Here is a 23,881-nt window from a genome sequence, read left to right as displayed (position 1 = left end):
ATAAGCTCTTTAATCATCTCTAAGGAACACTGAGTGATTTCAGCAAAGTAACTCTACCAAGTTCCATTTTTGGTCAGGAGTATTTCCCTAGTTCTTGCAACACTTTAGAACAAAGTTATTTTTTGAAGTAAATATTTAACTCTTCCAGTCCCAAGAGGATGGCTATTCTCTTCTAGAGAACTCACACCACTTTGAAAATCACAGGGACTGTAGCAACCAGATTCTTCTGGTGCTTTTTCAGTGAGTAGAAAAGATAAAATCTGCCATAAACTAAGCCTCACTGCCTCCTCCGATCTGGCCCCACTCTCTTCTGCGGCGCTCAGCAGACACAAGATCATGATTGTGTGTTTTGGAAAGGAAATGATCTTACCTGGAAGAAGAGGATTATGTTCCATATCAGCCCAAGAACCAAAGAAGGGTTGCCATCTGCTATTTCTGCTGCATCAATGCTAACCAGTTTTACCTGGAGGGAAGCAATTTATGAACTTAAAGGGGGGTGTCCAGGGAGGATAACACATGTTATTTTCTGTTTCTCTGTGTGTGTGTGTATGTATGTGTGTGTGTGTGTGTGTGTGTGTGTGTGTGTTTGCATAAGCCTGTTTTTCTTACTTACCCTGCCATTCTCAAGGACACTCAGCATGCAAAAGTGTATTTAATTAACACATACATAGCACTTACCATTGTGTAGCCTCTATTCTAAACTCCTTACAAATATTAACTCATTTTATACTCACAATAAACCTATGATGTAGGTGTATTCGTCCGTTCTCACATTGCTGCAAAGATACTACCTGAGACTGAGTAATTTATCAAAGGAAAGGGGTTTAATGGACTCCTCACATGGTGGGGGAGCCTCACACTCATGGCGGAGGGTGAAGGGGAAGCAAGACACATCTCACATGGCGGCAGGCAAGAGAACATGTGCGGGGGAACTCCCCTTTATAAAACCATCCGATCTCAGGAGACTGATTCACTATTATGAGAACAGCATGGGGAAGACCTGCTCCCCTGATTCAATGACCTCCCACCAGGTCTCTCCCACAACACTAGGGAATTATGGGAGCTACAATTCAAGGTGAGATTTGGGTGGGGACACAGCCAGACCATATCAGCAGGTACTTCTATTGTCCCTCCAGTTCAGGTGAGGGAATGTCAGAGAGGTTAAATATAACATGCCCAGCATCACACAGCTGGTAAGGTTTCAGTCATTCTTTTCCGAGAGAGATGGAAAATGTCTGGTAGGTCTGTCTGCTACACAAACACCACCACACCTGGATTGAGCATGTCCTTGGAACAAACACAGAGCACCGACACGAGCAATCACGGACGGTGGGTGGGTGAGTTGGCTGCTAATTAGAAATAGTAGACTGGGATAAGGTTTATGCCCAGGGTTTCTGCACCATTAGAAAATATCCCACTGATGAGTTGAAATGTGCCTCTTGCAGAAACACTTAGCTAAGGTCTTATCTATGTGTTTAACTATGTTCTGACCACAGAATGATGCTCTTGGTAAATCCCTGAGGCCAACCTGGCATCTGGACCAGCAGCATCTGCATCACTTGGGACCCCTGTGTTAGAAATGCTCATTCTCTCCTATGCCTACAGAATCAAAAACTCTATGGGTGGGCCCAGAAATCTGCATTTTAACAAGTGCACCAGGTGATTCCAGCGCATGCTCGGGTTTGAGGATCACTGCCCTAAGTCATCAGTTCATTCCACAAACAAAATCTAAGCACTGGACACAGATTGGGGCTCTGTAGACCTCTCTAAAAAGGGCCAGAGAGTAAATATTTAAGGCTTTGCAGGCAACACTGGTGTCTGTCACATTTTTTTCTTCTTTCTTAACAACCTTAATAAAGCAAAAGTCATTCTTCAGGAGAAAGAGAGGAGAAATAAAGTCAAGATACACTATCAGGTCCACACTGCAAAATTCTGCCTGGCAGACTGGGGAAAGAGAACCTGAAAAGATCATCTCATACAAAACCTTTTTCTCTTTCCTCTATTTCTTTTCTCTCTCTCTTCCCCTCATGGCCGTTTAACCTGTCTGACATGGGTCTCTGATCCTGAGTTTGTCATGGGTTTCCGACAACATCAATCAGTTAGGCCTGGGCTTGCCTAATCGAGGGAGAGTTCTGGGTTCCCTAGCTGCAGCCTGTTTTGAGGGCAGATGCCAAGAATATAATTCAGACAACACAGGCTCATCACTGGCAGGTCGGAGGCCAGGAAGGAAGCTGCCAATATTGTGAATGACACAGTCGATCAAATTCAGGTCCAATACTGCGTCCACATTCATCACGAGCACACGTCCTGCATGATGGATCACCCATGAGAACTCACCTGCTCGTCTCCTAAGCCTCTGCTCTGACAGCTCCTTCTGTTTCTGTGGCTTTACTGAGCACATTCCAGTCCAAGGGAACCAAAGCTGCTAGTCAGCTTGATCACCCCCGCCTTCCCTTTCACCTGGGGGAAGCCCAAGTGGCAAGTGACAGCTGTGGCCCTCTAAGCTGAGGTTTCAAAGTGAGGAGACAGAGCTGCCTCATAGGGATGCCACAAACACCATGGTGCACCATCCCAACAGGAGAAGGGCAGGGCTGAGCAGGGAGCCGCTGGCTCTTGGGAGCGCCATTTAGAGAACAAAACCCTCCTGAGGTGCCTAGTTCCCTCAGAGAACTGGGCTGAGGGAAGGTAGTGATTGCAGGCGGTACAAGGTCCCAAAGAGCAGATATTTCCAAAGACCATGGCTTGGGTGCCCAGCCGCCATTTTGTTTTTCGTGGTGAATAAAAAAGGTAACAGCCAGACTTCAGTTAAGAGCTTCAGGGACAATGTTTTCCTCCTCTTGTTCCTCCTAACTCAGCTGGTTTTGCCAGACTGAAAACAAGCTGACGAACTGGTTTATGGAAATATTCCCTCTCCCTCCTCGGCTGGGAGAAGGTGGTATCACACCTAGTTATCACATGTCGGGTGATAACTCAGGGGCCTGCTGAGTGATAACGGCCATCCCGAGAATGGAGAGTGCTTTTCACAGGTCAGTTCCTTTAGTGTTCACAATATGCCCATTTTAGAGATGAGGAAGCGCAGGTTTAGAGAAGTTGAACAACTTGCAAGTCCCAGAGCTGGTCCTATGGGGCAGCCCATCTCTGACATGGGCATAATAACTGTGCTCTGAGGTGCGATGAAATGTCCTCCCTGCTGAGCCGCCCCTACCCATGTGTGAAGAACGTGGAGAAGAGTTCCAGGCACAGAAAAAGTTCATCAGAGTCTAGAAAGTTACATCAAGATAGGGAGAATTTTATACTTTTTTTCCCTCTGGCTCATTTAGCGCCCCCTCTTCCCCTTTTTCTCCCATATTCTGTTCCAAGAGAAAGTTTTACACTCGGACATGCTTGCCATACACTTATTCAAGGGAATGAAGGAGAAAACGTGAACTAAGTTATAAATATCTGAGAGCCAGTCAGCTGCTCTGCCTTTCCACGACTGAACGTCCATCAGAGTTTTAATCCTGATGGCTGTCAAGTGGGTGGGCACGGAGTCAGGGACTATGTTCCCAACGGAGGGGTCATCTGAGTGATTTCTGTGAAATTTAAGCTTAGTTTAATCTGACCATTTTAGATCAGTCTCCATCTCACACTTCTCTTGAGACCAGCACTGAACTTCAAATGACATCCTTTTCCTAACAGGACAAGCTTGTGTTAGCAGGATGTGCTTCAAACACTTACATTGCTATCTTCCAAAAACTTAAGTGCTTTCGCTATGTTGTTCAACCGAAAAATGCGATGCGACGAGGATTTGTATTCGTGCAGCTATAAAACAGAACAGAACAAAACAAGCACATTAAACCCACACAGGCACTTCACAATGCCCAGCAGTGCTGCTGGCTGTGCTTTGCTTTCTTCACATGAATTTCAAGAGAAAGTTAGGGGCTCACAACTAAAACCCACCTGGAATGCATCCAAACTCACACAGGTGCCTCTCAGGACATACAAATGTGACATCAGAGAGCTCTCAAAGGTCGGCCTTATTTACAGTACTTGGGATTTAACTCACTGAAGTTGGTGAGTTGGGGGGAACCGAAGTGGGTCAACAAGGGACAAATTTGTCAATTTTTTCTCTGGGACCCAGCTCCTGGCTTGTTAGATTCCTCCCTTCTCCTGAGACCCTCCGTAACATGTTCCCTTTGCTGAACTGCTGCTTGTGTTAGGACAGGGAGCATTGGCTGCCAGCATCACTGCTCAGCTGCTAAATCATCCAGCCAAGGTCCTCCCCAGTGGCGGCAGATGTTTCTGTTTTCTAGCCAAGAGTTTTGTGGACAGTTATCCCAGGTCAAAAGAGAGAAAGAGGCAGAGAGATGTCTGCGGAAGCTAAAACTCTGACAACATTAGCTCTACATACCAGGAATGCCATCACAGCCAACTCACCCTGAACTGAACCGCATCGATGCTCCTCCAGGTTGGGGGAAGATTGCATTACAAGGCAAACCAGTGGGTCAGTTCTACCAGGTGTGAAGTGCCAGGCCACGCTCATGGGGAAGTGGAGGACTGTTCTTGGCTGGGCTCCAGAATCAAAGACTCCCTGTGGAGGCCCACCAAGGACACAGTAGCTGGTGACCAGGGCTCTGGCAATGAAGTGGGGAGCCTGCGTTGCTGGGAGCATAAACAAGGGACTAGAAGGTACTTTTTCAGGAAGTCCTTTGGGGACCCTGCTCATGGCGAGACCCTCTAAGAAACCAAATACCGTTGAGAATTCATCACATAATATTGCATAGCCCTCTGCGGGCGCTGCTAATAGGTATCTTGTGTTTTGCCACTGGGAAAGCAAAGGTGGGAGGGTTAAGAGGTCTGATAAGATACCAGCTACATTATATCTGAGAAGAGAAGCAGGGACTCTTGACTTTAGACCTACAGTTAAGGACAGACCCAGGACATTCTGTGCTGGCTGAGCTATGGTTTGGTAGAGTCGTGACCCCATTGCTGCACCTTTGTGTTAGGTACAATGGGTTGCCAAGGCCAAATCAAACACTGGACTCTGGAACAGGCTTTCTCAACCCTGACACTTCTACCATTCTGGGCTGGATCAGTTTGCCCCCTCATGGAACACTTCGTCATGTCTGGGAGCTTGTTAGCTGTCACACATGGGGGTGATACTGTTATTTAGCAGTTAGATACTAAATATCCTGTAATGCACAGGACATCTTCCCACAACAAGAAACTATCTGACCCAAATGTCAACAGTGCCAAGGCTGAGAAACTCTGCTGTCTGTGAAGAGAACAAGGGCCAATCTGCACACAGCAGACAGATGCAACAAGGAGAAGTCTGGCTAATGTCCAAAGTGGAACGAACGTCAAGACCAGTTGGCTCAACTTCAATCATACTTAAAAGAATGTTCTAGAAGCCAGCAGTTCTAGTTTTAGCCTTAGGGTGGTTGATAAAAGGCCTTTTTCTTCCAATTTTTCCAATTCTTAGCGATCATTCTAGTTTATATAATGGCTGGCTGGCTAAATTTTAGTTGTTTAGTTCTAAACTTAAGCCTTAACAGACTCACCGAAAACACTAGGCATTTATTTTCTAAAATACATTGACTTAAAAAAAAAAGTACTAGTTCATTCCACATGATTATATGGCTCGTAGGCACTAATGAAAAAAGTCACCGCTTCAGAGTTTCTTAGTATAGGGTATGTCCAGATATTTGTGTTGAAAAGAAAACCTCAACAGCGTTTTCCTTTGCATTTTCTTTCTTTCTGACCCTGCTGTAACATACGTACCAGATTCCGCCCAGACAGGACTTCTAACAAAGCCATTAGGATTTTGCCATCTTGTATATCGATGAATAAATCTTTAACTTCTAGAGGTGGGTTGCACTTTGAAAGAGAAGGGAAGAAAGTAGCCAGTTAGCAACCTGTGTAATCCACAAAGCTATTTTCAGAGATGCAGCTTTCTGCTCAAGAGAAAACTTCCAAACATCCAGCTGTGTTTACAGGTAGAAATGCCCATCCAAGGAGGTAGCAGGCCCATCCCCCTGCAGGTGATACCCAGGCAGCAGTGCACAGCCACTTGGCAGGAAGGCTGCAGAGAAGATTCACCAACAGGGGACTGATCAAACAAGTGACCCTTGGGGGCCCTTCAAACTGAAGATCTCAGATCCCAAGTTTAGATCACATCCACATGCTTAAGGGCAGAAAGAAATGGCATATCTTGACTATATCCTAATGTAGAATAAAACAATTCTATGAGGGCTTATGTGAAATTACCTAGTGCAAGCCCTTCATTTTATTTTATTTATTCTTTTTTTTTTTTTTTTTTTTTGAGACAGAGTCACGCTCTGTCACCCAGGCTAAGGAGTGCAGTGGCACAATTTCGGCTCACTGCAACCTCCGCCTCCCGGGTTCAAGTGATTCTCCTGCCTCAGCCTCCCGAGGAGCTGGGATTACAGGCACCTGCCACCATGCCCAGCTAATTTTTGTAGTTTTAGTAGAGACGGGGTTTCACTGTGTTGGCCAGGCTGGTCTCCAACTCCTGACCTCAGGTGATCCGCCCACCTCGGCCTCCCAAAGTGCTAGGATTACAGGCATGAGCCACTGCGCCTGGCCGCCCTTCACTTTAGACTGGGGAAACTGAGGTTCAAAGAGGATGAGTGACAGTCGCAGCATTTGGTCAAGCTAGCTGTTCGGTATTGTCCTGTTTCCTGTATCCGGCCACAAGGGCCGAACGCTAGCGTACCCTAGATCTACAAGGCAATGACAAGACCCTGGGCCAGTTACTCTCCAGGCTTCAGTCCGGTGTCAGCAGCATCTCCAAGACCGCTTTAGTCTTCAAAAGTGTGCCCTCCTGAGGTGCCCGTCATTGCTTCACCAAGATTTAGACCAAATTTGGAGGTGGTGGGACCCTTACCAGAGGAAGCCAGGAAAAGGGGCTGGTGTGTGAGAACTGGCTAGGAGGGCGGGCAGCTGGCAGGACGCAGCTGACCTGCTGAATGGCTCGATGGTTGGGTGAAGGGAAGGATCCTTTCCTCACCTCACATGTGTAGGCTCACTAGGAACTCAAAGGTTCAGAGGTCAATTTACATGTCCATGTGTATGTGTATTTATATGTTTAGGTACAAAAGCAATTCAAGCTCATTATTACACATCAAACTTATTAAAGTTGTACCAAAAAAAAAAAAAAAAGCTGCATACTACTCCTCTATTCCTCCACAAAATCCAACTTCCTGAGATAAATCAACATTGCACCTCTCACATGAGCCAATGAGAAGCAAGGCCGTTAGACACACCTGAGTTCAAAGCCAAGTTCTACCTTGACAGCAACTTGGCCTTGGGCATGTTCTTTAACCTCCCTGGGGCTAACCTGACCTTGCACACTTGCACAAAGACAGTGTACTTGTCTGCAATGTCAGGTGAGGCATCTGACCCTGGTCAGAGGGCTGGGCTGGAATGCAATGAGATCATGTAGGTAGGGAGTCTGGCACAGCACCCACCTGCCCAGCCCAGGACCACCTGCTGACTGCTAAGTGGCTTGCTGCCTGCAGAGCCTTGGATGCCCTCCTCAGGAAGACATTTCATCAGAAGGCGTATGCCTTGTGGCCATCAGTGGAAGGGAGGTGTCCTCAGCTGGCGGCCCCTTCGGAGTGAACGGCTCTTGAAACACCTTCTCTCAGCCCCACTCGCTCACTTTCTGGGTTCCCTGGGTCAGTAAACAGAAGCCCCAGCCTCCGTTCCCATAGACTACTTCCTTCTCGCTAAGGGAAAACGCAATTCCCTAAACAGGATCTGGAGTGTGGAGGGGGGCCTGGGAAGGAAAACAGACAGAAGCCCCCTGGGCTTTCCTCTCTGGGCCTAGACCTGGAAGGGGTCTGCTGTCCAGGTGGTATCCACTAGGAGCTTGGCTGGACATGGCTGAAAGAACTGGCTGGAACTTGTGGGTTAGATGCTCCAGTGCGAGGATTTGCAAACTCTGTTCCCTGGAACCTTAGACTGCAGCAGAGCAGCTTTAGGATACCCTATGGGAGAGAGGGGGGTGGAGGAGGCAGCTGATCCCACTGCACCCGCTTTAATCAGAGAGGCTCAGCTCCTACTGGCCTGTACAGTCAGCCCTCGGTATCTATACGGGATCGGTTCCAGGACTTCCCTAGGGTACCAACATCTGCAGATGCTCAAGTCCCTGATATATAATAGTGAAGTATTTGTATATAATCTATGCACATCCTCCCATATACTTAAAATCATCTCCAGATTACTTATAATACCTAATTCAGTGTAAATGTGATGTAAATAGTTGTTATACTCTATTGTTTAGGGAGTAATGACAAGAAGCAACTCTGTACATACATATGCAGTACAGATGCAGTTTTTTTTCTGAATATTTTTTATCTGCTGTTGGTTGAACCCGGAGATGTGGAACCCCAGAGGAGGAAGGATGACTGCGTTTACGGTTCTAGGTAACGCTTTTCTTGAAGAAAGATTTCTACTGTCTAAACAAGCTTGATAATAACTCCTCTTAATCGCAGCAGAATCTCTGGGAGCAGGGTCCAGAAACTTGCATTTTTCTTCTTCTTCTAGAATCTTCTTCCTCTTCTTTTTTTTCTTTTTTGAGATGATATCTTGCTCTGTGGCCCAGGCTGGAGTGCAGTGGCGTGATCACAGTTCACTGCAGTCTCAAACCCTCAGCTCAAGTGATCCTCCCATCCCAGCCTCTTAAATAGTTGGAACTACAGGCATGTGCCATCACGTCCGGTTAATTTTTAAAACTCTTTGTAGAGATGGAGTCTCTCTGTGTTGCCCAGCCTGGTCTCCAGTTCCTGGGCTCATGTGATATCCTCCTGCCTTGGCCTCCCAAAGGGCCGGGATTACAGGCATGAGCCACCATGCCCAGCCGAAACCTGATTCTTAACAAGCTCCCACCCCAGCATGAATTCCCTGTTTACCTTTTTGTACTGGGGGCTTTGGCAAGGTTAGAGCAGCTGGTCTGGGTGCTCTCTCTGCTCCTGGGTACAGGGAAGGCTGGACATTCACATGGGAGACAGGATTAATGGGGCGTGGAGCTCCTGAGGCCAATGGGAGGGTGGTATCCATAACCAGCCAGAGACCCAGGGGCAGGAAACAGTGGAACTGTGGCCCAGCCACCCTTTCCCTGTGGGAAAGCCTCCTTCCTGTGGCAGCCATGGAGGGCCTGTGTTTCATTTTTTATGGAGGAAGGTGGCATTTCCTTACCCTTTATACGAGTCCCTTTACCCCCAGTTAGTCAAAATACAGGGCAATTCCACCCGCAGGTGCATAGAAAAAGGCTTCGCTTCAAGGGCAACAGTGACTTTGAACCAAAAGGCAAATTATTTTCTTTGCAAACTGCTGCAGCTCCTTGGGCACATTCCACCCTGAGCATGACGGGATCAGGTTACTGAGGCTCTTACGGAAATGTTATTCCTGTTAATGCGAGGCAGAAAATGCGAGACCCGAACAAAATACCCCCTGATAAATGGACTAACAAAATTTCCAGTTACCAGCCCTGGCCGTAGCCAAGCCTTACTTCTGAGTTAAACCTGAAGAATAATTTCCATTGACAGTTCCTGTAAGAGCCTCAGCAGCAGCAGCAAACAAGGCCTTGGCCGGAGTCCATCCTGTGAGATGGCAGGGGGAGAAATTGAACCCGCGCCAGGGAAAACACTTCTTGGGCCCCAAACGCTCCGTGGGCTTCATGAGATCGGTATGGCCGAATAAACAGCACCCCCAGGGCTTTCTTCATGATCTAACTCCTTCAGTAAATTAAGGAATTTTTCCAGAAGCCAGAGACTCAGTAAATATTTCTGACAGCCTTCAAATTGCAGTTAAGCCCAATTCACCGAGGAGTTCCTGGGTTTCCTTTACATGAAAGGTTGTTCTTGAAAGTCTCAAGGTTGGAAACATGGCTGTTAATGTTGCCCTGTTTATTAGACATCAGTTTCAGGCGCTATCTGATTTATCTTCAGAGTGGGCGCTACCCACCTGCCCTGAGACAGGGGACAGGAACTTGGCCAGGGAGAAAATCCTTGATATGATAAATGCGAACAGAGGTTCATTTGGGGCGGTGAGTGGGTGCGGGGATATTCGCCACATGATCCTCTGTACTTTTCTGTATTTATTTATTTTAATTTTAAAAAAAAGAAAGAAAGAAATATTCCATGGCTCTAGCGTGTCCCCCAGCAGGAATTTCCAGCTACCCTGACACACATCAGGCATTAATTTAAGAGCTCAGTGATCTCAGGTTTGGGGACCAGTTTTCCTTCCCCCCCCTCCAAAAATAACACTTCACTTCAGGAGCATTGCCGAAAATGTGCCAATAATCAAAACAACTGGCAGATGATTCATAAGCTTCATGTGCGACACAATCTTTCACCCGTAGAGTTCAGGATGCTCCAGGTGAAGTGGTGGCACTGCGTCACACGTTCTACATGTGGGGAGTAGAGGTGTGGGTGGCCGAAAGCCTGCTTGGGCAACATCCTATACCTAAAGGTAAACTATGGGAATTAGAATTGTGGTCAATAGCTCCACTTCCTAAAAGCCACATTTATTTTCTCTGCTTTCTAATCATTTCAGTGATTTCCTCTGAGAACCTTTCTTTTGTGTTAACCATAAGGGCAGTCAATAGTTACTCCCGAACCTTTTGTTTTGTTTTGTTTTTTGAGACAGGGTCTCGCTGTGCCGCCCAGGCTGGAGTGCAGTGGTGCGATCTCGGCTCACTGCAAACTCCACCTCCTGGGTTCAAGCGATTCACCAGTCTCAGCCTCCCCAGTAGCTGGGACTATGGACATGTGCCACCATGCCCAGCTAATTTTTGTATTTTTAGTAGAGAGGAGGTTTCACCATGCTGGCCAGGCTGGTCTCAAACTCCTGAACTCAAGTGATCCACCTGCCTCAGCCTCCCAAAGCACTGGGGTTACAGGCACAAGCCAATGCACCTGGCCTCTCTTGAACATTTTAAGAGGAGAAGAGAGAAGATACACCTACAAACACGAAAGTGGGGTGCTCCTAGTTTTAAACAGAATTGAGACTACTTGCTGGGTATAGCTGGAAAACCACATAGTGGTGCTTAAGGAGAAAGAGGTGAAGTGAGTAGATAAAAATCAACTTCCTAAAAAAGAGAAAAATCATCTCTCCTCTCCCAGCCCCAGGCCCACAGTCTTGAGGTCCATCCAACCAGGATGGCTGAGATTTCTGCCCGCTCCCATCCCCCTTCTCACCTAGGACTCTTCATCCCTTCCCATCACTGCCTCTCCTCTGTGGCTCTTCCTTTAGTCTCTTTCAAGAGGGGAGCTGATTCAGCTGCTTTTGTTTTATGGAGTGTGCATGAGATGCTTGCAGATAAAATGCAACTCAAAACAGCCAGGTCAAAGAATGCAAGAAAACAAAGAAACAGAGGAAGAGAAGGGCCACTACGCTGAATACAGAGGAGAAGCCACAGAAAGTCCAGGAAAGCCACGTTATGTTTCCGTGCCTCTGTTTCCTCCTTCTGATAGGAGAGGGTAATTCGAATCGTCGTGAGGATGACAGGAGACATGGCACATGTATGGCACTATGCAGGATGCCTGATGCAGAGTGAAGTACATCAAAAAAGCCAGGCAATATTATTATTACTATTATTATTATTAAATAGCAACATGATGTGACTTTAGAAGGAAATCTAGCTTTGTCCAAAGATAATCAGAGTTCTTGCAAAAATCAATCCAAATACCTACAAATGGCTCTTGGTTCTTCACAGAGCCCGGTTCTGGCAATCAAGATGCGCACCTGTGTTTCAGGCCCAACGACACCTGATTTTCAGGTGTTGGTGTGTTCAATAATGTATGTCTTCCACCACCTGCTCAGATTCCTACTTAAAGACAGACGCTCTCTTTCCTTCCCTTGACAAGACTGATGATCCCAGGAGGGCAGACTGTCTCAGCCATCTCTTGCCAATCCTGAGCTTCGTAACCGGCAGGGGGAGACACTCATAAATGTTTAAATGAATGAATAACAAAAAGAGCACAGGTCACCAGCTCCCCCTCCACTCTCCGGAGCTGTAAATTCAGTTACAGATGAATCAATCACTTAGCAAACACCCAAGTGCCCCATTACCTTTTCTAGATGTAGATTTATCCATCGAGTAAAGGTCCTCTTCTGCACATTTTCCCTCTCAACTGAAAACAAAGCAACACCGTTAGCTGGGAGAAAAAGAAATACATGCAAAATCACACCTTCCCCTTCCCAAGGGGAGATTCTAGGTGGAGGGCAGATAGAACTCCAGGGTGTCCCATGTAAGAACACAGTCCTTTCTGGAAGGGGTTGGCAAGGCCTTACGTGGCACCCAGAACCCATGCTCCCCAGCCCAACCCCTGAGCATCTATGTAAACCCATAGATTCAGACACACAGAACAAAACGTTCTCTGCAACCCAGTTCAAACATTGAGACATCTGACAGTTCGAGCTAAGAAGCACTGGTGAAAAAAACTACAAATCAACCCCACAAGAGGCTGTAATGGAACTGCATAGCCACCCAGTGGCAGTGATGGGCATGAGGAGATGGGAGAGCGCAGTCAGGGTCGAGGTGGAGTGGAGTCAATAATTAGGAATTGGATAGGGGCTCTGGAATGTGCCACAGTCTGGTGAAAGGGATTGGACAGCCCAAGATCAGACTCTGAGCCCTGCCATCTCCCAGCTTTGTGTGCCTGGGCCAGACCCCGACCCTCATGTCTGATCTGCACACTGAGGACAAGGAGCTCACTCTCCAAGTTGCTCTAAGGACACCCAGGCTCCTGCAGAGCCAGCTCCACACAGTCCCTGGCACAGGGGCTGCCAGCGGTTTTTCTTTGTAGCTATTATTTCTAGAGTCAGGGCAGACTTTGTGCCCTCCAGGAATAAAGAGTTCTGCAGACATCTGCTGCTGAGCCAAAGTGAACCAGAAGGACATAAACCAGGAACGGACTCCTCCCAGGGGAGAGCATTACACAAAGAGGCTTCTTAGCAAAGACCTTTCACTGTCAAGGGCGACTGCCATCCACCAAGCACTCACTCTGTCCCAGACACTTTGTTTCCATTCATCTTTAAACCTTACAACAGGGGTCCCCAACCCACAGGCCAGTGACCAGTACTGGTTCGCGTCTGGTAGGAACTGGTCAGCACAGCAGGTGGTGAGCAGCGGGGAGCGAGCATGATGGCCCGAGCTCCGCCTCCTGTCAGACCAGCAGAGGCATTAAATCTTCATAGGAGCGTGAGAACATTCCCCTCACCCATGGAAACATTTTCTTCCACAAAACTGGTCCCTGGTGCCAAAAAGGCTGGAGACCACTGCCTTACAACACCCCCTGCAAAGTACAAACTAGTAGTTTACAGCTGAACAGAATGCAGCTCAGAGAGGTTCCAGTGACTTGCTCAGCTGAAGAGGCAGAGCTGGGAATCCCCATCCAGGTCTGCCAGCTCCACACCAGCCAGAACCCTGGAAATGGAAGGCTTGAGTTTGGATTCCAGCTATTCCAATCATGGTGAAGGTGTCTGCAATAGTCACACAGCGATTTTTTTTAAAAAGTACTGAGCACTTACTATGTGGCAGGCACTGACCTAGTGTAATTTACATTGCAAAATGTAATTTAACTAATTTAATCCTTACAACCATCCTCTGTGGCAGGTGCTATTACGACCTTCAGATGGGACAATCGTGCTCAGGGAGATGTAATGTGTCCAAGGTCACACAATTAATAGTAAGGTTGTCATTTCTGTTTTACATATGAAGAAACGGAGGGGCAAATAGTTAATAAACAGTCAAGGTGGAACTCTGGATTCTGTGCTTTTTCTGTTCTCTCCTGAGTTCTGTGGCCTTCGCTGTCTTGGGCCCTCGAGCACCCGGAGGGTGTTTCTGATTTGGGCCCAGTGCCAGTGTCTGGGTGAGGGTGCGTGGTGGCCCGAGGCTGCAGCCTTCTCAGCTGTGAGCTGCCGGGCCTCCAGGAAACTTCCTTCAATATCTGAGCCAGACGTCTCCTCAACTACTCAGTTCTGGATTTCAACATATTGAAAGACCATATCACATATACCTAAAACTGTTTCACATTTCTTTAGCAATAAGAAAATAAGAGCCAATTTATCTCCTGCAGGAGAGCAAAGGCTAAGGTTTTCTGAAACAATGGGACTTTTTTCCTCTTGGCCTCATTATCTGGTAGAATGTGGCATCCATAAATCATGTTTCAATATTATGCCTTACAATCTTTTCAAATGAAGAACCAGCGGACAGTAATTACGCACATCACTGCTTTTCTGTTTCCTCCTTTTCTGGAAGGGAGGGTCACTGGCTAGTAGGCATAAGAATTAAAGAACGAATTCTAGTAAACTGTGTTTCATGGGTGAGAGGGAAGGGAGAAGGAAAATAAGTTAATAGAAATGAGGTTGGGAGGAGACATCTGCTGAGACCAGTGAGTACCAGAGTCTTGGAGACTCCTGGAAGCTTGGAGAGTGTCTGTCCCAAGCTCTATCAGAAATCCTCCAGTTTGCAATATGGATCTACCTTAATCTCTCTGATGGCTACAGTGTTTTCCATAATCTGGGTGTTCCCCCCATGGATGGACAGCAAGGCTACTGCCCATTTTTCACTGTTTCGAGCAATGCAGAAACAAGCATTGTATGAGCATCCTGGTGCATGGTTCTTTGTGCACAAATAGATGAATATATTTCTTGCCCATGACAACTAAAAGTGGAACTTTTGGGTCTTAGGGGTAGGCACATTAAAAATTTTAATAGCTACTTCCAAATTGCCCTCCCACAAGGCTGTCCTGGTTTATGCTTTTACCCCCACCTGTCTTTAAACAAGTTTATGGGGACCGTAAAGTATTTACACACACATTCAAACACTCAGGCTGGTTTCTCCATATGGCTTCAGAGAGAACAAGGTATATCCCCTGAAACAGAAGTGCATTTAGTAAAAGCCTCAGAGAACCTGGGTTAGGTTGCTAGTTTAACTGCACTCAAGGGTGTAAATGAGGAGATGGGTATCTGACAGTCTATACATAACTCATCTATCCGTCTATCCATCCATCCACCTACCCATCCATCCATCCATCCATCCATCCATCCATCCACCCACCCATCAATTTATCCATCCATCCATCCATCCATCCATCCATCCATCCATCCATCCAATCATCTATTCGTCCTCCCAGCTGATATCTATGCAGTAACTACCATATTCTAGAAATTATGATAGGTTCTCTGGGCAAAACCAGAGATGAAGAATTAAGCATTCATGGAATCTGCACTCCAAAAATTCACAGCCAAATAAGTAAAAGAGAGAAAACACGGCTGTCACAAGGTGCACATGCAAGGAGCAATGGATTAGAGTGCTGAAGGCTGACAGGAACTGGAAAAGGTGACTTCAGACCCCATGAGGTTCTCCTGCAGGGCCCTAAGAGGACCTGCTGGCAGAACTGGAACAAGGCAGGGGGTGGCCAAAAGCAAAGACTCTGTTTTAACCCTGTCCTGATTCTCACTTCCGTTCTAGCCAAAGCCAGCAGGCTGACCTGAGCACAAATCAGCTTCAACAGCAAAGCTAACCCACAGAGGGGGATGGGGCTGACGGAAGGACCCCAGGGGACCCTGAGACAACTACAAATAGCAGACAAGTCCCAAACTGAAGCAGAGTGTGGACACCATGTTATCCGGACCTAAAACTGGGACGCATTGCTCAATACACAGGAGAGCCTGCGAGAACTCAGGCTGCCCCAGAACATCCACTTCAGCGCCACGCACCACTGGCTGGGCGACCTTGGGCACGTCTGCAATTTTCAAAACACCTTTGCCTTAGTATCTCCTCCACAGAATGAGGTTGGCCATGCCTCCCTTACAGGAATGCTATGGAGATGAAATGATATCACCCCAGAAAGCACCCCCACAGCCGCTGCCGCAAGCAAGGCCAGTTTCCTCTACCCCAGAGTCCCCCAGCATTGCTCTGGTCACCTGCGTTTTGACTGGTGTCTTGACACGAAGGTCTGCGGCTCTTTCATGGCCTTCTCCGCTTTGGGATGCCCACCCCCCATCCTGCAGACTCTTTCTACTTCTGGCCTGCCAAGACTCCATAAACTTTATATAGTTTCCATAAATCCAACGGCCCCTTTTTTCCTATCACGTTGTAAAGGTGTAGGAAACCATTTCTCTGGAAGGGCCTGGCCTTCTCACAGTGTTTGTGAGGCCCAGTGTGGGTTTACTGGGCAAGAATAGAGTCATAAAAGTGCTGTAAAATCGCCATCCCTGGCTCTGCCTGGCTGGCCAGGGTGCCCGAGTGCCGGGTCGGGTGGAGGAACAGGAGCTGGCTAGGCCTGGACTCCAGGGGCCGAGACAAAAGGGAGGGAGACCTGGCCCTGGCTCAGCCGCACCAGCCCAAATTCCTAGGTGTGTCTTTAGCTCTGCTTTGCCATGAACAGATCACTTGAAAATGGGAGGTGGGGCATTCCTCTCTTCTCCAGGCTGTCTGTGGCTGGCTCAGGAGTTTGGAGTCACAGAGGAAGGGTTGCAGGCACTAGGAGTTAAAATGTTTATTTACAGTTGTGGCTTTTTGTCTCTATGTCCACATTTGCCCCAAATCTACTTTCTACATATTGATAATACTTCTGCTCTTTGCTGCCCAGGAGAAAGTCTTGATGGCTTTATCTGCTCATAAAAAATTATAAGCTCATTGTAAAAAATTAAAATACAGAAAAGCATAGAGAAAAATATCTAAAATTGCTTGACATTTCATTATGCCCAGAGAAAACACACACATACTCTCTCTCTCTCTCTCACACACACACACACACACACACACAGCAAGCACATGTACTGCTGTATACAATTTAAATGTGATCAGTAAATGGCTCAGAGTTTCTCAACGTGTGGCCCACATGGGTCACTAATATCATGAGCCTCTGGGATGACAGTTAAGATGCTAATTCCTAGACTCTAGACCTACTGCCTCACACTGGGGCTGGGGCCTGGGAATCTGCATTTAACCAGCTCTGCAGTTGATGAGGATGTACAGTTTGGAAACTTAAATCTTAGCCAGAGGAGATGATTAGCATCATTTTTTGGTCATCTTTGGGTGAGGCAGAGAATGACAACGAGCATCTCAGCCTGGCAAAGGATGAAGACCAGGCAGTCTAGAACCAGACACACAGGCTCCACCACGGACCCCAGGCTCAACAGTCACTTGAAACGATTAAGTGAGATATTGCAAGGGGAATGGCTTGTGGGCACTGGGCCAAAAAACGGTCATTTTCCTGTCCTTCTTTGTCTAAAGGGCTCTTCCTGACAATGGCCATCTCCAAATGGCTTTAGTCACTGAATTCATACAGTTGGGCAGAATCTGATTCTTATGAGAGGTGTCTTGCCTAGGCGGACAGAATTTCCACGTGGGAGCCGTATTCTTTGACGTCCATCCAGACAGGTCCATTAGGGCCACTGTTTCCAGCTTCAGAGACGCTGCTTGGGAGAGGGGAGGGAGACAAAGGGGGCGAGCTGTGGCTTCATCTCTACATGTACTCACCCCCATGCAGGAGGCGGAGGGGTACCAGGCTCCCTGAACCTGCCACCAGGATGGGTGAGCTGCAGCACAGCGTGGGGGGCAAAAAGCCCACCTTCCCTCTGCCATCAAGCTGCTGCAGAGAAGGAGACGTTTGAATGGGTGAGCCTGCCCTGCCAACCAGGGCAGTGAAGGTCCCTCAAGGGAGGTGCTTGACAGCAGCCGCCACTTCCCACGCAATAACTTGTCTCTTCTGTGAGCCTCAAACATTCCTGCACAGCTGCTCTCACGTGGTCCCTGTTTTACAGGTAAGGAGTCGGAGGCACAGGGAGCTTAGGAACATGGCCGCTCAGATAAACGCCAGGATTTAAATGCATGACGGCTGAGGTGCTGCACGGAGCACCTCCCACTGCTCTGCAGCACCCTGGGGGTGTCTGCTCTTCAGCCAGGCTGGGGGGTCTCAATGCTCCAAACCCCCTTCCAGGAAGTACTCTGGCCTCCCAGCTTTCCTCACCCCATGCCCCCACACAGAACATCTCATGCAGCTTGGAATCCCTCAAGGCCTGGCTCTCAACCAGTGGTTCTCAGCCAGGGGTGACGGCTCCAGGGGACATCCCGCAATGCCTGGAGATACTTTTGATTGCCAGGACTGAGGGGAGGGGCTGCTGGCATCTAGTGGGCAGAGGCCAGGGACATTGCTCCACATCCTGCCATGCACAGGACAGCCCCAGATCACTTGATGACCCAGCTCAGAGTGGCAGCAGTGCCGGGTGGAGAGGACATCAGGGGGGCCGTGTGACCACCCCACATTGCTCCTATCTCGACCTTTCTCCCACAGAAGACAGAAAAGAGTTTTAGCAACAAGAGGGCTCTGCCAACAAGCCCCTCTGAGTGACCTTGGACAATGTCAGTTCTGTACTTGGGGCCTCAGTTTCCCCATCTGTACAACAGGGATCATGGTACCCACTTCATGGGGTTGTGAGGACCAAGTTCATTAGCACTGTCCTTGCCACACCACGTGGGGGCTGTGGGAATGGTGTCAGGAGGGGCTGCTGTGGTTATTCATCAGGCACTAGGTGGCCGGGGAGAGCATGCAGGCAGGTGACAGCAAAAAGGAGGGACAGGTATGACGAGGCCTCCATGGGATAAAGCATCCAAAGACCTTGGCATGGGCAAGACACATCATAAGTGCTTAAAAGATGCAGCCATGGCTATGATTGCTCATTTTGGATAAGTTACTGGACTCCCCTGTAAAATGGAGATAATGATTCCCTCCTAGGGCTATTGAAGAGACAATGAAGCCTGTGCACGCCGGGTACAAAAAAAGTTGTGTAGTTAACAGGCTAATCTGTTCTTCCAATTGACAGCACTTCACGGCCATGCACAGAGACCCTGCAGATGGGCAGAGTGCCTTTCGCAGTCCTCACAGAGCCAAGCGCCTTTAGACAAGTAGACCCGGCACCTGCAGAGGCTGGGAGGAGCCAGCTGGAGGCAGAGCTTGGGGCAGCAGAGAAGGTGGTTCCCACCTGAACCCCAGGGGTTATGTGTGTGTGCCAGGGGATCACACACTAAGGACTGGGACAGCATGGTCACCTGGCAGAGAGGGACTGGCTACCCTGTGTTCTCTCTGTCACCACTGGGAGGATCATTTGACAGTGAAGGTCCCCATCCACTGTCCGGGAGGCCAGGGGAGGGAGGGTGGCAGGAGGCCTCACACTTTGCAACTTTACTCCAGTTTTGTGCAGAGGCAAGAAAACCTTGGCACCCATCTGCTCCCATGCCCCAGGCGTCACTTCCCAAGAAGCCCAGCACTGCACAGCTGTCTCAGCACCAGAGGACAACCGCAGCCCCCATCGGTGGCAGGCTCTGGGGGCTTCCCTGATGCTCCCTGGACTAGAAATCTCTTGCCCAACCTTTTATATAAGTGACCTCCCGAGATGCTTTACATGCACTTGCTCATTCTTGGTCTGAGCTGACCTCTGCTCTCTGGGAAACCCCTTCTCCTCCTTGCCCAAGGATTCCTTTTCTCCATGGCTCAGATTCTTTCTAACTGCAAGGGTCCTTCTTGGCTCACATCAGCCACACAATCTCACTCCATCAGCTTGAGCGGGCCCCTGTGGATCTTTAAACCAGATGAAAAAACATCTTTCCTCTCTCGAGCCAAGTGAGGCAGCCCAGCCAACTGGCCCGCCCTCCGACCACACAATGGCGAGCCCTGCCCCACTGACGGTGTGTAGAGGAGCCAGCCCTCGGACAGCCCCTGCCTGCCCCTCTAGCCTCGGCACTGCTGACTCCCACAGCCCACTGCCACTCCTTACTCCTGGCATGGCCCAGCGCTGCTTGGTGGTTTCGCTCCTTTCCCCATCTTTCAACACCTCCCAGAAACACAACCTCATTACATGGCCTCATGCTGGTTCACTTGAGAAATAAAACTCAGAAACAAATTAAACGGCAATTTCTTTTTAAACAAGAGAGGGGCCAGGCTTCACGAATACCAGGCCAACGTCCTTCGGTTCCGACTCCTGGGGGCCACTTCCCCCGTCGGCTCTGGCGGTATTAAAGTCAAGGCCTCCATGTGGTTTTTCACCAGCAGTGATTTTGCATTTAATTTCCTTTGTTTTTCCTCCCCCCATGTTTGCTCTGACCCAAGTCCCTTTTATCGAGACTTTGGTAATAAAATGCAAAACCCTCTTTGGGACCATGCGCCGAGCAGCATGCAACTACTACAGGTAAGTGGCAGGCCAAGTCTTGTAGAGGCCCTCCATCCTCCCCATTCTTGGGCTCCTCCACCACCCCTTGCCACCACGCTGACCAGGGAGGCACAGACGGGCATCCAGGGAGGCACAGACGGGCATCAGGGCAGACAGTGAGTCACCTGCTAGAGCCGGCACAAACCGGTGGTCTCCCCAGTACGTGCCCGCAGAGACTCAAATAAAACTGCCAAGCTCACTCTAACTGGGGACTTAAATCCAATTCTCTCACGGGTCCCAGAGGCCACCAATTAACATACCACGTCCTGCCCCACCATGCCCCGCTTCTCAGCTGCTCCAAAACACATAACCCAGGGCTCCAAAGAGCTAGTCCCAATTACACACCAAATTAAGTTTAAGCTATATATATATAGGGCTGGTGCCTGTAACTAAAATAGAAAAATAAAACCGCTCTAGTTTTGCTGTGAGTGATTCTGTCTAACCTCAGTGCTAAACCTCAGCCCACCTTGATTTATGACAGGTGACGCCAGCCAGCCATAAAAACACCAGCTTAGAAAGGGATTTTAACATTCACCCAGATGGGCAGGCCAGGGTGACAGGACCAATCCAGGCAGACTGCCCTGAAGTGCTCGGCTGAAACTGAGACAAGGATTTAAATAGTACTGAACACATCACTCACACACCCAGTTAGCAGACACTGATGACTATACTCAGGCATAAATACTAAGACACAGACCTCATGGGCTTCCTTTGCCAGGTTTGAGAAGAAGGAATGAATGCAGGGAGGGAAGGAGACAAGTAAGAAAAGGAAGGAGGAAGGAAGAGAGGGACGGAAGGAAGGAAAGATGCAATGGAGATAGAAAAGTGTTTGCTTTTCACATTCTATAAGGATTCAGTTTCTGGGTCCCTGACACCATGATCCCTGGAGGACTAAACTCTGTTGAGAACCACAGATTTTGGTGGTTTCTGTTAACACCAATGTTTTTGTGAAAGTATTCCGGTTTCTGAATATGAACTCGAGCAACATCTAAAGCAGTGTTTTCCAAGCCATATTCTGCAGAGTATGAGTTCTAAAACGTCCCTCCAAAAAGGAAGATCTTGCTAAGTTTAGAACATATTATGTAATCTGCCCCCTTGCATAGATGTTTATGATCAGTAAATGAAAGGCTCTGATAAGCCCTGCAATAAAGAAATTGGTTTAACTTTGTTTATACTATGTGCATTTGAACCCAGACCCCATTTCTATGTAAAATGAATCACAATTTTCTTGTAGAATCCTGCTTTGGAAATAGTCATGTGCCATATAATGACATTTCAACAATGGACCACATATACAACGGTGTTCCCATAGGATTATAATGGAGCTGTCCTATGTAGGTATACCATTCATTATCTTTTATATCTAATTTTTACTGTGCCTCTTTTATGTTTATATATTGTTTAGATGCAAAAACACTGCTGTGTTACAATTACCTGCAGTATTCAGCACAGTCACAAGCTATACAGAAGTCTAGGAGCAACAGGCTACACCATAGATCTGAGGTGTGTAGTAGAAGGTACCGTCTAGTTTTGTGTAAGCACACTCGACAATGTTTGCACAACAAAACTGCCTAACAATGCAGTTCTCAGGATGTATTCCTGCTGTGAAGCGACGTAGGACTGCGCAGAGAAATGTTCATAAATCAGGGAGAGACGACCCATTGGTGCTCACAGCCAGCCATCTGCTTGCCAAACCCTACTTCCTTCTCCTCTCTGGCACACAGCCATGCTACATCCCCCAGCCTCCCGTGCAGGGAATGGTGTGGCATGACCGAGTTCCAGCTAGGAGAACATGGGTGGGCTCCAGGTACACCACTTCCAGACATGGCCCCACGCAAAATCCCACGCAACCCTCCATGCCTTGTGACCACTGCCTGGAAGGACTCCATGGACCTCGACGGGGGACAGAACCGTAAGAGGAAAGGAGTCTGGGGTCCCATGTCTCCCCGTGGACAAGGATCACCCAGTAAAGCCATCCAAGGAGGAATACCCTTGCTGGACTGTGAGTGAGAAATAAATATTCACTGAGTTAAGCCACAGTCACGTGGGGTGGTAATCACAGCAGCGCCCGCCCTGGCTAAAGCCCGCCTTGAGGAAGAACTAGGCCCAGCGCAAGGAAGGAAGGGAGGAAATCAACCTTTATAAAACCTCATAATCCTCCCAGCCACCTCCACAGGTGAGTGGCCATGTTTCCTATGTGGATGAGGAAACTGAGTCTCAGAGAGGGGAAGTGATTGGCCTCAGTAGCTGGCGGCACAGCCAGGAGAGAAGTCTATTCTAGTCACTGCGAGCCAAGCCCCTCCGCGGCACCCTGCCGGGCTGCCTGAACCCCTTCAAAGCAAACATCTTGGAGAAGGCCCTTTGTGAAGCATCTGTCTCATGCCTGGGCTGGCTCAAGCGCAGAAGAAGGGCTGATCTGGTGTGCTGTCCCTTGGGAACAGAGCTCCACAGGCCTAGCAAGAAGAATCAGCTTGACCTCTTGTGTTCAGCTATTTTTTAAAAAAAAGATGAAAAACATACAACCTCATACAAATGATCCTGATTTGCATTTTAAAGCACATCTGTCTTTAATAAAACCCCACACTCACCCTGTAAACATCTGTGCTTTTAAGTGCATGTGAAGACCCATCAGCTGGGAGACGATCTAGTACTACGGTGACCAACTGTCCGGATCTGCCTGGGACTGAAGGGGCTCCTGGGGCATGCGACATTTGGGGCTAAAACTGGGAAAGTCCTAGGTAAACCAGGACACGTGGGCCACTCTGGCTAGTGGTCAGCTAGTACATCCAGGAGAGCATGCCCCAGGGGGAAAGCAGCTGGGACAGGCAGAACTGGATCCACATGAAAGACAAAGAGAAAGGCAAGCAGGTTCATATTTGCTTTCAATGCAAGGGGCAAAACAAACCCGGAAATTCCCATTTGCCACTTCTACCTGCCAACAAAAAGTGACAACAGCAGGCACTGAAGTTTCTACCCTGAGCAGGAGAGGTAAAGACTGGAAACTATGATGAGGAAAGGCAAGAGGCGTCAAGTTCTCCTGGAGCTGGAATTGTCACCAACATTCCACGTTAATTAGCACAAGAGAGACCAGAGGCTGCATAAGCTGGAGCCAGGAGACTGAGCTATGAAGAACGTGACCGTACCAATGCTGCAGACACCACCTGGTCTTTCTGAAATGCACTCATTTGAAAACAAACAAAAGTTATCTATATATACAAACCATCTAATGTATACACTCATGCATGCCCAGATGTGTGCAGGCGTGTATATGTAATACACACACACATACAAACTCGCCGTAATTACCGCCTTCAACCTTTTCGAGGAAGTTTGGTCACCAGAGTACCCGAAGGGATTTTTATCACTACAAGGTCTCCCTAATGCCCCCCAGACCCAATAGCTCAGACCTCAAGAACCGGACCATGACACTGAGGTCAAAGTTGGATCCTTGTTCCTGGGTAGAAACCCTGTAGATGACAAACGCCAGTTCTGTAATCTTAAAAAACCCACTTGGATTACACCTATGATTCTCAATCCTGGGGGCACATGCTGGTCATCTGGGGATACTTAAAAAAAACAGAGGTGCCTGGGCACCATTCCAGACTGAGTTTGAATCCTAGGGGTGGAGACTCAGGTATTTCTTCTCTCTCCCTCC

The 23,881-nt window shown here is 48.2% G+C and overlaps 1 protein-coding gene across 5 annotated transcripts in view; it reads right to left on the bottom strand.

Moving 5' to 3' along the window:
* CLMN (calmin) overlaps window positions 1-23,881 on the bottom strand; it is a 129,334-nt gene that overhangs the window by 23,022 nt on the left and 82,431 nt on the right. For all 5 annotated transcript variants that reach the window (XM_033191447.1, XM_033191449.1, XM_033191452.1 and 2 more), the window contains exons 2-5: window positions 12,079-12,140; window positions 5,761-5,856; window positions 3,718-3,801; window positions 371-463 (exon numbers count right to left, since the gene is read on the bottom strand). In XM_033191447.1, coding sequence (XP_033047338.1) covers window positions 371-463; window positions 3,718-3,801; window positions 5,761-5,856; window positions 12,079-12,140 — 335 coding nt within the window. The remainder of the gene's footprint in view (window positions 1-370; window positions 464-3,717; window positions 3,802-5,760; window positions 5,857-12,078; window positions 12,141-23,881) is intronic.

Source organism: Trachypithecus francoisi, unplaced genomic scaffold, assembly GCF_009764315.1.
Source record: "Trachypithecus francoisi isolate TF-2019V2 unplaced genomic scaffold, Tfra_2.0 Lachesis_group3, whole genome shotgun sequence".
NCBI lineage: Eukaryota > Metazoa > Chordata > Mammalia > Primates > Cercopithecidae > Trachypithecus > Trachypithecus francoisi.
Note: the sequence above shows the minus strand (reverse complement) of the source record. Positions and strands in the feature narration are given on the sequence as shown.